The 13,610-nt window shown below is 44.2% G+C and overlaps 1 protein-coding gene and 1 pseudogene across 2 annotated transcripts in view; one reads left to right on the top strand and one right to left on the bottom strand.

Moving 5' to 3' along the window:
- MYO5C (myosin VC) overlaps positions 1-13,610 on the top strand; it is a 105,259-nt gene that overhangs the window by 46,657 nt on the left and 44,992 nt on the right. For both annotated transcript variants that reach the window (XM_019832406.3, XM_019832407.3), the window contains 8 exons: positions 2,754-2,837; positions 4,586-4,720; positions 5,145-5,242; positions 7,666-7,752; positions 8,211-8,322; positions 9,367-9,578; positions 12,184-12,349; positions 12,684-12,830. In XM_019832406.3, the coding sequence (XP_019687965.1) occupies positions 2,754-2,837; positions 4,586-4,720; positions 5,145-5,242; positions 7,666-7,752; positions 8,211-8,322; positions 9,367-9,578; positions 12,184-12,349; positions 12,684-12,830 (1,041 nt within the window). The remainder of the gene's footprint in view (positions 1-2,753; positions 2,838-4,585; positions 4,721-5,144; positions 5,243-7,665; positions 7,753-8,210; positions 8,323-9,366; positions 9,579-12,183; positions 12,350-12,683; positions 12,831-13,610) is intronic.
- On the bottom strand, positions 5,570-6,667 carry LOC101093023 (annotated as a pseudogene).

Raw genomic sequence — 13,610 nt, forward strand, 5'->3', positions numbered from 1 at the left:
CAAGAAGATGTAACAATTATAAACATTTATGCCCCCAACATGATGCACCTAAATATATAAACCAGTTGATCACAAACATAAAGAAACTCACTGATAATAATACCATAATAGTAGGGGACTTCAACATCCCACTTACAGCATATTTCTTAAATTCCACATATGAGTGAAGTCACATGATATTTATCTTTCGCTGACATATTTCACTTAGCATAATACACTCTAGTTCCATCCATGTTGTTGAAAATGGTTAAGATTTCATTCTTTTTGATCACTGAGTAATATTATAGTGTGTATATATATATATATGTATATATATATATATATATATACACACACATACATACCACATCTTTAGACTTTCATCTATCGATGGTCATTTAGGCTGTTTCCATACTTTCACTATTGTCATTAACACTGCTATAAACATTGGGGTGCATGTGCCCCCTTTCAATCAGCATTTTTATATGCTTTGGATAAATACCTAGTAGTGCAGTTGCTGGGTTGTAAGGTACTTCTGTTTTTAATTTTTTGAGGAACCTCCATACTGTTTTCCAGAATAGCTGTACCAGTTTGCATTCCCACCAGCAGTGCAAAAGGGTTCCCCTTTCTCTATATCTAGTGTTTCCTGAATTGTTAATTTTAGTCACTCTGACAGGTGTAAGGGGGTATCTCATTGTGGTTTTGATTTGTATTTCCCTGATGATGAGTGATGTTGGACATCTTTTCATATGTCTGCTAGCCATCTGGATGTCTTCTTTGGAAAAGTGTCTATTCATGTCTTTTGCCCGTTTCTTCACTAAATTATTTGTTCTTTGGGTGTTGAGTTTGATAAGTTCTTTATAGATTTTGAATACTAACCCTTTATCCGATATGTCATTTGAAAATGTCTTCTCCCATTCCACTGGTTGCCTTTTAGTTTTGTTGATTGCTTCCTTCGCCGTGCAGAAGCTTTTTATCTTGATGAGGTCCCAGTAATTCATTTTTGCTTTTGTTTCCCTTGCCTTGGGAGACATGTCTAGTAAGAAGTTGCTGTGTCTGAGGTCAAAGAAGTTGTTGCCTGCTTTCTCCTTGAGGATTTTGATGGTTTCCTGTCTTATATTTAGGTCTTCCATCCATTTTGAGATTATTTTTGTGTGTGGTGTAAGAAAGTGGTCCATGTTCATTCTTCTACATGTCGCTATCCAATTTTCCTAGCACCATTTGCTGAAGAGACTCTTTTTTCCATTGGATATTCCTTCCTGCTTTGTCAAAGATGAGTTGGCCATATGTTTGTGGGTCCATTTCTGGGTTCTCTACTCTGTTCCACTGATCTATGTGCCTGTTTTTGTGCCAGTACCATACTGTCTTGATGATTACAGCTTTGTAATACAGCTTGAAGTCAAGAATTATGATGCCTCCAGCTTTGGCTATTCAATGTCTTTTCTGGTTCCATACAAATTTCAGGATTGTTTTTTCTGTGAAGAATGCTGGTGTTATTTTGATAGGGATTGCATTGAATATGTAGACTGCTTTGGGTAGTATCGACATTTTAATGATACTTGTTATTCCAATCCATGAGCATGGAATGTTTTTCCATTTTTTTGTGTCTTCTTCAGTTTCTTTCATGAGCTTTCTATAGTTTTCAGCATATAGATGTTTTACCTCTTGGTTAGGTTTATTCCTAGGTATTTTATGGGTTTTGGTGCAATTGTAAATGGGATCAATTCCTTGATTTCTCTTTCTGCTGCTTCATTTTGGTGTATAGAAATCCCACAGATTTCCATATGTTGATTTTTAAACATATTTTCTAATTTATGAAAATTTATGACAAGTAGATATTACATTATAAACTATATAAACTAGAGGCATAAACTATTGGAGTTTGAATTTTTTTTTAATTTTTTTTTTCAACGTTTATTTTATTTTTGGGACAGAGAGAGACAGAGCATGAACGGGGGAGGGGCAGAGAGAGAGGGAGACACAGAATCGGAAACAGGCTCCAGGCTCTGAGCCATCAGCCCAGAGCCTGACACAGGGCTCGAACTCCCGGACCGCGAGATTGTGACCTGGCTGAAGTCGGACGCTTAACCGACTGCGCCACCCAGGCACCCCTGGAGTTTGAATTTTTAAGCACCCACCCTGGATATGTTATTGTTTGAGAGATTCAGGAAGCCTTATGGATCAGGAAGGGCCATGTGGAGACTGTTTCTAAGCCAAATTCAGGCAATGTGAACATTTACCCACTCTACCCTGACCCCAAGGGCTTTGGTGGCCTTTGAAAGTTTTGTGGTCAGACAAATCTTACTTTCTACCATATTAATGCTGATTTAGGCATTTATATTTAGTATTTTGGTTTGAACCCAAAGGACAACACTGAGCTTTTTTCCTCCTGATGGCTTTTTTTTCCTCCTAAGGCAGAGTGAACCTTAAGCCTGGTCTTCTTAGACCTGTGTGTGTATTAACTTCAGACATTGCAGGGAATGACTGGTCACCTGTGGCTAGAGGGAACTAGCAGGAGAATACAGAGTGATCAGTGACAAGTTAGAAATCAAGGCAGTGGGAGAGCCTGGCTCTTTCCAGAAAGTGACATATTCCCAGCTTCCGAAGTTTTATATGATAGAGTTCCTGTGATAAACAGAAACAGAATCTGTTTTTAGAAGATTGCTTTTTTAGTGCCTTCATTATTCATTCTTAGAAAAGGAGAAAAACTCCTTGGTCTTAGATGCTGTCTGCTTTTGCTTCTTTGGCAATCATTAAATCCTTTCTCTGCACAGGTAGAATATAAATGTGAAGGTTTTCTTGAGAAGAACAGAGATACCGTATATGATATGCTGGTTGAAATCTTGAGAGCAAGCAAGGTTTGTAAGGTCCTACGATGGTAATTAATGTTATTCATTATATAACTTGAAATGGATCTATATGTGTATCAGGAAAGAGTAAAAAGTGTGTGGTTATGTGTACTGTCTTGCAGTGGCAAACTGTAGCTCATGCTTAGAAAAAAATAACTATTTTGGAATTGGGACTAAAACATGTACCAAGCTTCTGACAGCTTGCAGACAAATCTCCACTAGGTGCAATATCAGAAATCAAATATGCAGATGCCAGAGAGGAAGGATAGCTACTATAACCACTTAAAAGACCACAGTTTACATTTTATTCATTCTTTCACAAATATGTATATAGCACCTACCATGTGCCAAGCACTGGCCCTAGATTCTGGTTATAGCAGTGAGCAAGGCAGCCAGGATGCATGCCCTCATGAAGCTCACTATTCTAGAGGGAATGGCATACCCTAACTACATAAGTAGCAATGGCACGTAGTGCTAAGCACATGAAAGAAACCAGGGCAAGACAGAGAGAGGGTGACCTGGGAAGGGAGTGCTGGCTCAGATGTGCAGGCTCCTCGAATCCACAGTTCTATGTGAGGAGTAGGGTCACCAAAGGAATGACTTCTGGGTTTTCCTTTTCCCCTTTGAACATTTCCTTATTAATAGTTGAGAATAAGAATATTCCATACGCAAGCCTTCATTTTGTGAACAGTTTAGATCATATTTATTTTTCTTCTTTTGAAAGATCCCTAAGCCTTTGTTCATATTCAAGTATTTTGACAGTTTCCCACATAAGCATGAGCACTTCCACTAACAATCATATAGAAGTCGCAGGCATGACAACTTCAGTTATTAAACCGATTTATGATAGAGAATTCAATGTGGAAATGGCCTGCATCTTGTGTACAAAATTAGTTCATTTAATTCACCAATTGCTTACTCATCCCCAAGCATACCCTGGGGTCCGGTCTGGAAGCTGAATGCAGATCACATCAAAGCACAGATGGGTCTCTCTGCTGAGCACGAAAGCTCTCAGAGGCGTGGGAAGTACAGATCCACGGGTTTTGCAGCTGGAGCATACAAGGATATATTAGGCAGTGATTCTCCCCCAAAGGAGATTGTCAGTGTTTGATTTAAAAGAAAAAAAAATGAGTTTTGCTCTAAGAAGATAAGACATTTAAAGAAGTCATTGATGCATGATAGAAAGTAATGAATATCTTAGAAGCCACTCATAAGTGAAAGATTTTTTTTTTTATGTAGAAGAAATTGAAATTAATTTGAATCAGGGCACAATTTTTTTTACCTTTGTTTTAAACTTAATTGAAGCGAGTGAATGGGGTAGAGCTAGAAAATATTTTAATAGAACCTTGAGTAATGGGTAGAGTTTGGATTTACAGGGATGAGAATATGAGGTAGGAGGGAGGAGAGTCCAGGTGTTGAAACAGCATGAGCCAAGGCACAGAGGTAGGGCTAGTAAATGTCTCCACTGTGTAAATGTCCATACAGACATTTAATATATATCTAATATATATATGGAATATAAATATGACATATAGACATTTGCACGGATTGCCTCTCTGCTTAGATTCCTGGAAAGAAGTTATGCATCATCCAGGGGGAGGAGTGTCCTCTTGTGGGATTCAGATTAGGCTGTAGAGATTGGTGGAGACCGCTAACCTCATTTTACATGGGGTTCTTATGACCATTTATGAGGTTTGTATCACCTGCTGACTATGAGTGAACACCTTTGGACTTGAAATCCCCTTTGTTACTTCCAGTTTCATCTCTGTGCCAGCTTTTTTCAAGAAAATCCAGTTCCTCCTTCCCCTTTCGGTTCAGCGATCACAGTTAAATCTGCAAAGCCAGTCATCAAGCCAAACAACAAGCAGTTCCGGACCACAGTGGGGAGCAAGGTACACAGAAAGTACCTGAGGATGGGGCCAGGCCCCACAGGGAGCCAGGCAGTGGTGGGGCCCACATTCTAGGCCTGGACATGGGCACTGACCTGGTTCACATCTAGTGTATATGTAAATGCAAAGAAAAGTCACAGCTCATTGTCGTCATACCTCAGCCTCCAAGACTACACAGGCCTGAGAAAACCACATGCCCAATAACATGATTTACTAAGTTCTTGCTATTTGGGAGAATTGGTTAGAGCAGAATTCTGTCCAGAACATAGGACATGCTAATACTCACAGTCACAGATTAAAACCTTTCATAATAGATGTTAATGCATGAAGCTAACTCTTCTTCTTAATTTACTAAGGTTGGCCCTTTTGTTTTCCTTGATATGAGTATCAAATTTCAGCATATTTGTTCTCTGACCTTGTTTCCTAGTTCCGCAGCTCTCTGTACTTGCTCATGGAAACCCTCAATGCAACCACACCCCACTATGTCCGATGCATCAAGCCAAATGATGAAAAATTACCCTTCGAGTAAGTGCTTCTATGCAGGAGAGGGAAAACACTGAGGCCATTTCTGTCACAATGTTGGAGAATTTGCTTATAATTCTCTTGAACTTTACTGTTTCTGGTTTTTTGTTTTGTTTTGTTTTTTGGCTAAGTACAGTATACTTTAGTGATGGAACATGATAAGGTAGGGCTTCCCAAGCCCCTCCCTTCCTCTGGGGGCTCTGGGATGGAAACTGTGTAGGTTGGGAGATTCTCAGTGTGTTTGGGGATGAGTTGAGGCAAGGACTCCCCACCAGCTGAAGGTCTTTCTCTTCTTCCTGCATTTTCTGGGGCTGGCGATCCAGAGGGCTCTTACTCCTGGGAAGTGACGTGCACCATAAGGTCTTCCACCCAATTGCTATAGCCAAATTCATTGTCATATCAGAAAATGAGCTTGACAAAGTGGTCATTGAGAACAATGTCAACCCCAGCATCAAAGGTGAATGGGTGTAACTGTTAAAGTTGCAGAGACAACCTGGTCGTCAATGAAGTCCAGGATGCCCTTGAGGGGGCCCTCTGATGCCTGTTTCACCACCTTTTTGGTGTCAGCATATTTGGCACCTTTACCCAGGCAGCAGGTCATATCCACAACAGACACAATGGAGTTGGAGCATGGAAGGCTGTGCCAGTGAGCTGCCCACTCAGCTCAGGGATGACCTTGCCCACAGCTTTGGCAGCACCAGTAGAAGCAGAAATGATATTCTGGGCAGCCCCTTGGCGATCATGCCACAGCTTCGCGAAGGGGACATCCACCATCTTCTGGGTGTCATGGACTGTGGTCATGAGTCCCTCCATGATGCCAAAGTTGTCATGGATAACCTTGGCCAGAGGGGCCAAGCAGTTGATGGTGCAGGAGGCATTGCTGACAATCTTGAGGGAGTTGTCATACTTTTCGTGGTTCATGCCCATCACAAACATGGGCATCAGCAGGAGGGGCAGAGATGACTCTCTTGGCCCCACCCTTCACATGAGCCCCAGTCTTCTCCATGGTAATGAAGACCCCAATGGATTCCACAACATACTCAGCACCAGCATTGCCCCATTTGATTTTGGTGGAATCTTGCTGCTACAAGATGGAGATGGGCTTTCCATTGATGACACCTTTCCCATTCTCAGCCTTGACTGTGCCGTGAAATTTGCTGTGGGTGGAATCATACTGGAACATGTAGATCATGTAGTTGAGGTCAGTAAAGAGGTCCTTGATGATAACCATATCCACTTTGCCAGGGTTAAAAGTAGCCCTGGTGACCAGGTGTCCAATACTGCCAAATCCATTTACTCTAACCTTCACCATCGTGTCTCAGGGACACAGCTGGAAGTTCAGCAGAAGATGCTGCTGTCTGTTGAATGAGGGGGAGCAGAGAGCCTCTTGCTGTTTTTTTAATGATTCAGAGCAGTCCCATCCTTGACATATACTGTTAACTAGTACAAGCTCTCTGATATGGCTAAAGCACCTTGTCTCCAGGGTGAAGCAAAGGGGATAGATTTGAAAGAATAGTCTACAACTGAAGTTGATACAGCAGAGAAAGCCAGAGTATCTCCTTGATTATAAGAATTTGTATATGGCATGGTGACTACAGTTAATAATATTGTGCTACATGTTTGAAAGTTGCTAAGAGAATAGATCTTAAGAGTCCTTGTCACAAGAAAAAAAAACTGCTGTAACTATGTGCCATGATGAACGTGATCTAGACTTCTTTTGATTGTTGTGCAATATATTACAAATGCCGAGTCATTATGCTGTGCACCTGACACTACTAGAATGCTGCATGTCAGTTATACCTCAATAAGAAAGAAAAGAATTTGTTTTTTGAAAGAAATTCTGTAGAGGAACAGAGGTTTCTTCCTCAAATATGGCATGAGATATTAGACTTGTTCTCTGGGGCCCCCCAGGAAAACCCCAGACCTAGGAGTGGACATTGTAGAGTCTCTTTTAACTGACTAGACCTAAGATGTGTCTCAGGGGCATGCACTGTCCATGGAGGTGGTGTATGTGTCCGTGGGCCACCAAAGGGTCCGACCTCAGCCAGAGGGTACCCTGTAAAGGGAATTCAAACAGCAAATGGGCATTTGAATGCAGTGAGTGGAAATATTTCTTCCACACTGGTTGTCATTTGAAGCTGAACCAAAGGCCACTTCCCCCACAAGACCTTTTCCATTTCCACCATCATAATCCAGCACTCCTTTCTCTGTGACCTCAGTACAGCTTCCTGAACTCTCACAGAGTTGCTGTTTTCATTTGTCGTCTGGCAGGTGTCCATTAAGTAGCTGCTGGGTGCCCTGCGTGGGGATCACAGAGGCAGACCCCGCTCCTCAGGGCTCACAGTCCAGGCAGGTCTACTGTACTGCTCATGGGCATATTTGCCCATCATGACAGCTTAACACATATTGAAATCTTCTTCTTTAAGATTCGACTCTAAAAGGATTGTTCAGCAGCTGCGAGCCTGTGGCGTTTTAGAAACAATTCGCATTAGTGCGCAGAGCTACCCTTCCAGGTAGGTTGTCTCTCTTTGTTTTGGGGGGAAAATGCTGACCTTCAGGTCTGCTGAGAACCGAGGGAGAGGCTGCCATGTTTTTTGTCAGGTACTTGCATAAGATGCCCCAAGATATTCCCACTCTTCCCTGGGAAGGCCAGAGGGAGCCCCTGGCGGCCATGTACTGGTCAGGGGCCACCATCATCCCATCACCTGTTTTCACTGCTAGTGAACATCACCTCCTGCCTCCCCACGGCTCCTGAGAGGAGGAGATGGAGGGGGAGGAGAGCATAATCATCAGAGTAGAGTATTGGCAAAAAAAAAACACTCCTGGTCCGCTGTGTTCAGGGTGAGGTCAAAGGTCAAAGTTCAGAACAGACTCCCATCTACCCCCACTGCCACCCCAGCAGCAGTGGGACCCACAGACATGCCACGTTTCCTCACAGCCACACCTCCTCAGATCTTCTTTGACTTTGCAGGTGGACATACATTGAGTTCTACAGTCGCTATGGTGTGCTCATGACCAAGCAGGAGCTTTCGTTCAGTGATAAAAAGGAGGTGTGCAAGGTGGTTTTACACAGGCTCATCCAGGTCAGTCTTGCTCAGCTCCTGGAATCATGGGCTCTTACCCAGATGCCCATCTCCCAAATGTGTTTCCCTACCCACCTGTCCCATGACTGTGTTGTCATGAATGCCAAAGATGAAAGAAAATATGCCCAAGCATTTGAGTGCTAAGGAGATCAGAGCAGACACACTCACAGGGGCATCATCTCCTGAGAGTAGGAGTCACCATTACGGACCCAGGCTTGAACCCTGACCTCCCTCAGAGTCCTCCTATCATACTCTGACCTCCCACAATTTAAGGAACTTCGATGGGCCTGGCTTGTATTACACAGTCAACTGAGCCTGCCACTACACCACAAGGTTCCCAAACATGGCACTCCGTGTGGACTTAAGTCATTGCTCTGGCAGTGAGTTTGATAGAAAAGAAGTGGGGACAGAGTTACCATGGCCAGGAAAGGAGGTGGTGAAGACAAACCAAAATAAAGACAGAAACCAGACCTTTCCAGGCTCTGCTCTATTGTAGAAACCACATATGAGAAGCCGAAGCTCCCCTATGGCCTAAGAATCACCAAGCATGCACACAGTCCTCCTACCCCACAGACAGACCCGGACCCCTGAATCTCAAGTCCATGTCTTCACCCAGTGGCTTTAAACAAGTCACAGTATAAATTTCTAGGTCATAATCAGAAGTTTTGTGCCTTGGGGCACCTGGGTGGCTCAGTCACTTGAGCATCCAACTTTGGCTCAGGTCATGATCTCACAGTTCACAAGTTCGAGCCCCATGTTGGGCTCTGTGCTGACAGCTCAGAGCCTGGAACCTGCTTCAGATTCTGTGTCTCCTCTCTCTGCCCCTCCCCCCACCTCTCTCTCTCTCTCTCTTTTTCTCTCTCTCTCAAAAATAAATATACGTTAAAAAATTTTTTTAACAAAAAGAATCTTTCTGCTTTATGTCAAGGAACAGGTGTGTCAAAAATAACAATATTTTGGCACCTTGGAATCTCTTAAACATCTTTTCCAAATACGATAAACTCTGAAGGATTTATTTGTGATTCTATCATTTTTCTCTTCCAGGATTCTAATCAGTACCAGTTTGGTAAAACCAAAATTTTCTTCAGAGCAGGACAAGTGGCTTATTTAGAGAAACTCCGATTGGATAAGCTCAGGCAGAGTTGTGTTGTGATACAAAAGCACATCCGTGGCTGGCTCCAGAGAAAAAAGTTTCTCCGAGAAAGACAAGCTGTCCTGACAATCCAGCAGTACTTCCGGGGTCAGCAAACTGTGAGGTATGGCCAGAGCCAAGGAAGAGGTGTGGAATTGTGTGGCCCACTCTCCTAACTGCTCATCGCTGGGGGAGGGACCTGTCAAGGACAAATGGCCTTTCTCCTGGGGGGTGCAGATGTGTGTGGGTGTCCTCCTGGGGCCAGCCGTGAGTCTGCCTACCTTAGGGCAAGTAGTCCTGACTCCGCCTACTGTTCCCATGGCAGCGGTGACAACTAGGACCCTGAAGAGAGGAAGCTTCAATCAGGGTTTTGCTGAAGCGAATCAGAATCCCCAGTGAGACCAGGAAGAGGGACTGGGCCCTTTTTCTGTGGGAATTGAAAATGCCTAAGACAGGGCCCTAGGGAAGTCCCTAAGTAAATGCCATGAGTAACCACTGACCAGCCTCCCTGCAGATGGGGAGGGCGCAGGCCGTGCCTTAGGGGATCCATGGCAAGGCTCTGCCAGCAAACCCAGAGCCCTGTCCCAAGGGATGGCTGAGTGGAGGGCAGGTCCACCAATCCCAGCCCTCACTGAGTGCTCCCATGAGGCTGTGCCGGGCTGGCCTGTGAGATGGCATTCTTCCCAGACAACAGTGTGTGCTTGCCTGTGTCTGTGCTGCCTCCTTCCTTGGCACGCTGTGAGGATAGTTGAGAAGGCAAGTATTTAAGAGTCAGACCGTGTCACTGAACCTCACCTCTTCCTGAGCTTGAGGCCTGACCTCCAGCAGCATCTGGGCCTGTTTACGTGATTGGCACACCACGGCCTCAGCACCACGGCCTTGGCACACTCCAAACTAGACTCACCATCCCACCTCAGGTGACCATCTTACATACACAGCCAGGCTTTCCCTCCCCTGCCCTGGGTCAGTCAATAGAAGTAGTCTCCAGTGCAGGAAAGCCCAGGGTTCTCTTCTTCCCCAACTCATGCTCCCTTTCTGTTTAGAAATCACCAAAGCCTGACAGCTCTACCCCTGCTTACCTCTTGTGTCTGTCCTGTCATTCCATTCCTCCACCCCGGCCCTAGATTTGACCTTCACCACCACTTGCTTTATGGTCCTACAACACAGCCTCTACCTGCTGCGTGTCTTCCTGAAGCAGGGCCTGATGGAGCCACTGTCCTCCTCTTGCCTTTAATGCCTCCTGTGACCCCTATTTCCTACATTCAGTCTCTGACATGAGTGTTCAAGGCCCCCCATGGCCTAGATACATTCATAAGAATGGAAGCTCTGGGAGAACCAGGGTCATACTTTTGCACACCAGAGCAGGTATTCAGTAAATATATTTTTAAATAACGGGATGCCTCAGTGGCTCAGTTGGTTAAGCATCCAACTCTTGATTTCGGTCAGGTCATGATCTCACAGTTGTGGGTTCAAGCCCCACGTCAGGCTCTGTCCTGACAGCGAGGAGCCTGCTTGGGGTTCTCTGTCTCTCTCTCACTCTCTGCCCCTCTCCTGCTCATTCTCTCTCTCAAAATAAATAAATAAGCTTAAATAGCAAATGGTTTCTATTTTTCTGACCTCACTGGGTAATTTTCTTCATGTATCTTATTTTCTAGCAATTTCAGAGAGATTCTCTTTTTCTGAATATTTCAGGCATGGCTAGGCCTCCATGTGTTCACTGATCCTTAGCCTGAAATGCCTTTTCCAACCTTCACTGTCTACAGAAATCCCACCTCTCCATCAAGGGCAGGCTTACAAGCAGAATGATAGTTCTGTACAATCTCTTTTACAGATCTTTTAGTAGTTATTTTATGTTTCCTCTTGTCCCACTTGGCCATTTGTAAGTCTGTCTGCTACATGAGGTTGTGAACTATGAAGGTAAGAACTTTGTTCTTCACTTCTAGTCCTTTAGACAGGAGTTGACAAACTTTTTCTGTTAAAGCCACAACTACTTCAGGCTTTAGGGGCCTTGCAGTTTCTCTCAACTATTCAAGTCTGCCGTTATTAGCCACGAATGATATACAAATAATAGGTGTGGTTGCATTGCCATAACACTTGGCAATAGCAGCAGGTGGAAGGCTGCAGAGTTGGTCCCTAGGCTATAATTTGCCCTGATCTAGAGCCTCTAGCGTGATTTCCCACAAGGATGGATAAGCAGTGCGAAAGCTCGGTTTTGTTTCCACATATGTGAGTGATGATGGATGGATCCACCTGCATGTGAAGAATGTGACAGTTGCCACATCGTTCCTCTGGCCTAGAGCAGGTCCACACTCAGATCAGGGTGAAAAGGAGACGTGATGAGACTGATTTCCAGTGGGTGTTAGAGTAAATGAGTTGTAGAGTTTAATGGGTAGATTTGCAAGACATTTGAATATTCTTCAGTAAAAAAAAACAAAAACCAAACTGCTGGAGCACATGGGTAGCTCAGTGGATTAAGTGTTTGACTGTTCATTTCGGCTCAGATCATGAGCTCGTGGTTCGTGAGTTCAATCCCCACATCGGGCTCTGTGCATAGTGCAGAGCCTGCTTAGGATTCCGTTTCTCCCTCTCTCTCTGCCCCTCCCCCTGCTTACTCCCTCGCTCTCTCTCAAAACAGATATATTTTTTAAATGCTATGCAAGCATGTTGCTCTGCAGTAGAAGTCAGTGCTCTGTGAATAACAGATATACTCTGCATTCTTTTTAACCAAGGAAAGCTGTTACCGCAACAGCCTTAAAAGAAGCATGGGCAGCCATAATCATTCAGAAGTACTGTCGTGGATATCTTGTCCGCAGTCTATACCAGCTGATTCGCATGGCCACCATCACCATCCAGGCCTACACCCGAGGACTCTTGGCGAGGAGGAAGTATCGGAAGGTGCAGCTGAGATCCCGTGCTTTCTTAGGGCATGAATTTCCCAGGGCTCAGGTTATTTTTCACCAATCATAGTGAGATCTCTTTTTCTGCATGAAGACCTTCATAGAGAGCCGGGAGTTCTGGTATATGAGTGTCTGTTCACACATGTCTGCTATAGGTGGGGTTTGGTTATTGTTTCAGTGGTCTAGGTATAATAGGGTTCTGTGGGTTGATTACAGGAAATTTTTCTTTTGCATTGTGAAAATATTTTGGTAGTTGCATCACTCAACATTGGAGGAGTTGTGAGAGAAACACTGGAGAGCCAATTTATGTTTCCTAATATCTTGTTTCAAAGATGCTAGAGGAGCACAAGGCTGTGATCCTTCAGAAATATGCACGGGCGTGGCTGGCCAGGCGCAGATTCCAGAGTATCCGACGATTTGTGCTCAACATTCAGCTTACTTACAGGGTCCAGCGTTTGCAGAAAAAGTTAGAAGATCAGGTAAGTGTTTGTAAATGTATCTTTCATACGTACTTTTTCTAACAAATTTATTTTATCCTGGGCCAATTCCTCAGCTAATGCTGTTAAAATTTATGCCTGTGTTAGGAGGTTCAAATAGTTTATGTGGACCACCTGCTCTAGAAAACAGAAGTACACTGTAAAGTGCTGTTACATGTGGTTGTATAGGTTGTACACTGCACAAGGGCCGCTGCCCAACAGTGCAAGTGCAGCTGAAATCCAGCCTTACTTTGATTTTGCCAACCCATGTGTCCTGATACAAAGCTGTGCTGCCTCGAGGCAGGGGTGCCTTTTTTTAATCTGCACAAAGATGCTGTCTGCATGCCAAGCCATGCTCCCTCAGGGCTGTGTTGGCTCACGGGAGTTGGCACTTTCTAATTTGCTCAAAGGTCTATATGGTCTAACTGCAGCCCTGCCTCGTTTGGGGAGATTCCTCATACCATTCTCACTGGTAGGAAATAAAATCCTCATGTTCTTAGCCAGTGGAGAAGGACTGTGGAATATGCAGTGTCCAGATCTATAAAACTCACCCCTTGGTCTGCCCGTCTCAAATAATCCCGAGATTCTCCTAAGGTAAACTTGAAACAGCCATGAACGATGCTATAGGGGTCCTTAGTGAAGGGATGAATGTGTAAACAGCTTGAGGTTTTGATGCAGCTTTCATCATTGTGCTGTGGGGTGACAGGCCTGCATGTTACATGGGTCGTGCAGAACAGCAAAATGCTGCTGTGACAGCTAGGAGCAGGGCCCCTGCAAGTCCCC

The sequence above is a fragment of the Felis catus genome, chromosome B3 (assembly GCF_018350175.1).
Source record: "Felis catus isolate Fca126 chromosome B3, F.catus_Fca126_mat1.0, whole genome shotgun sequence".
Taxonomy (NCBI): Eukaryota; Metazoa; Chordata; class Mammalia; order Carnivora; family Felidae; genus Felis; species Felis catus.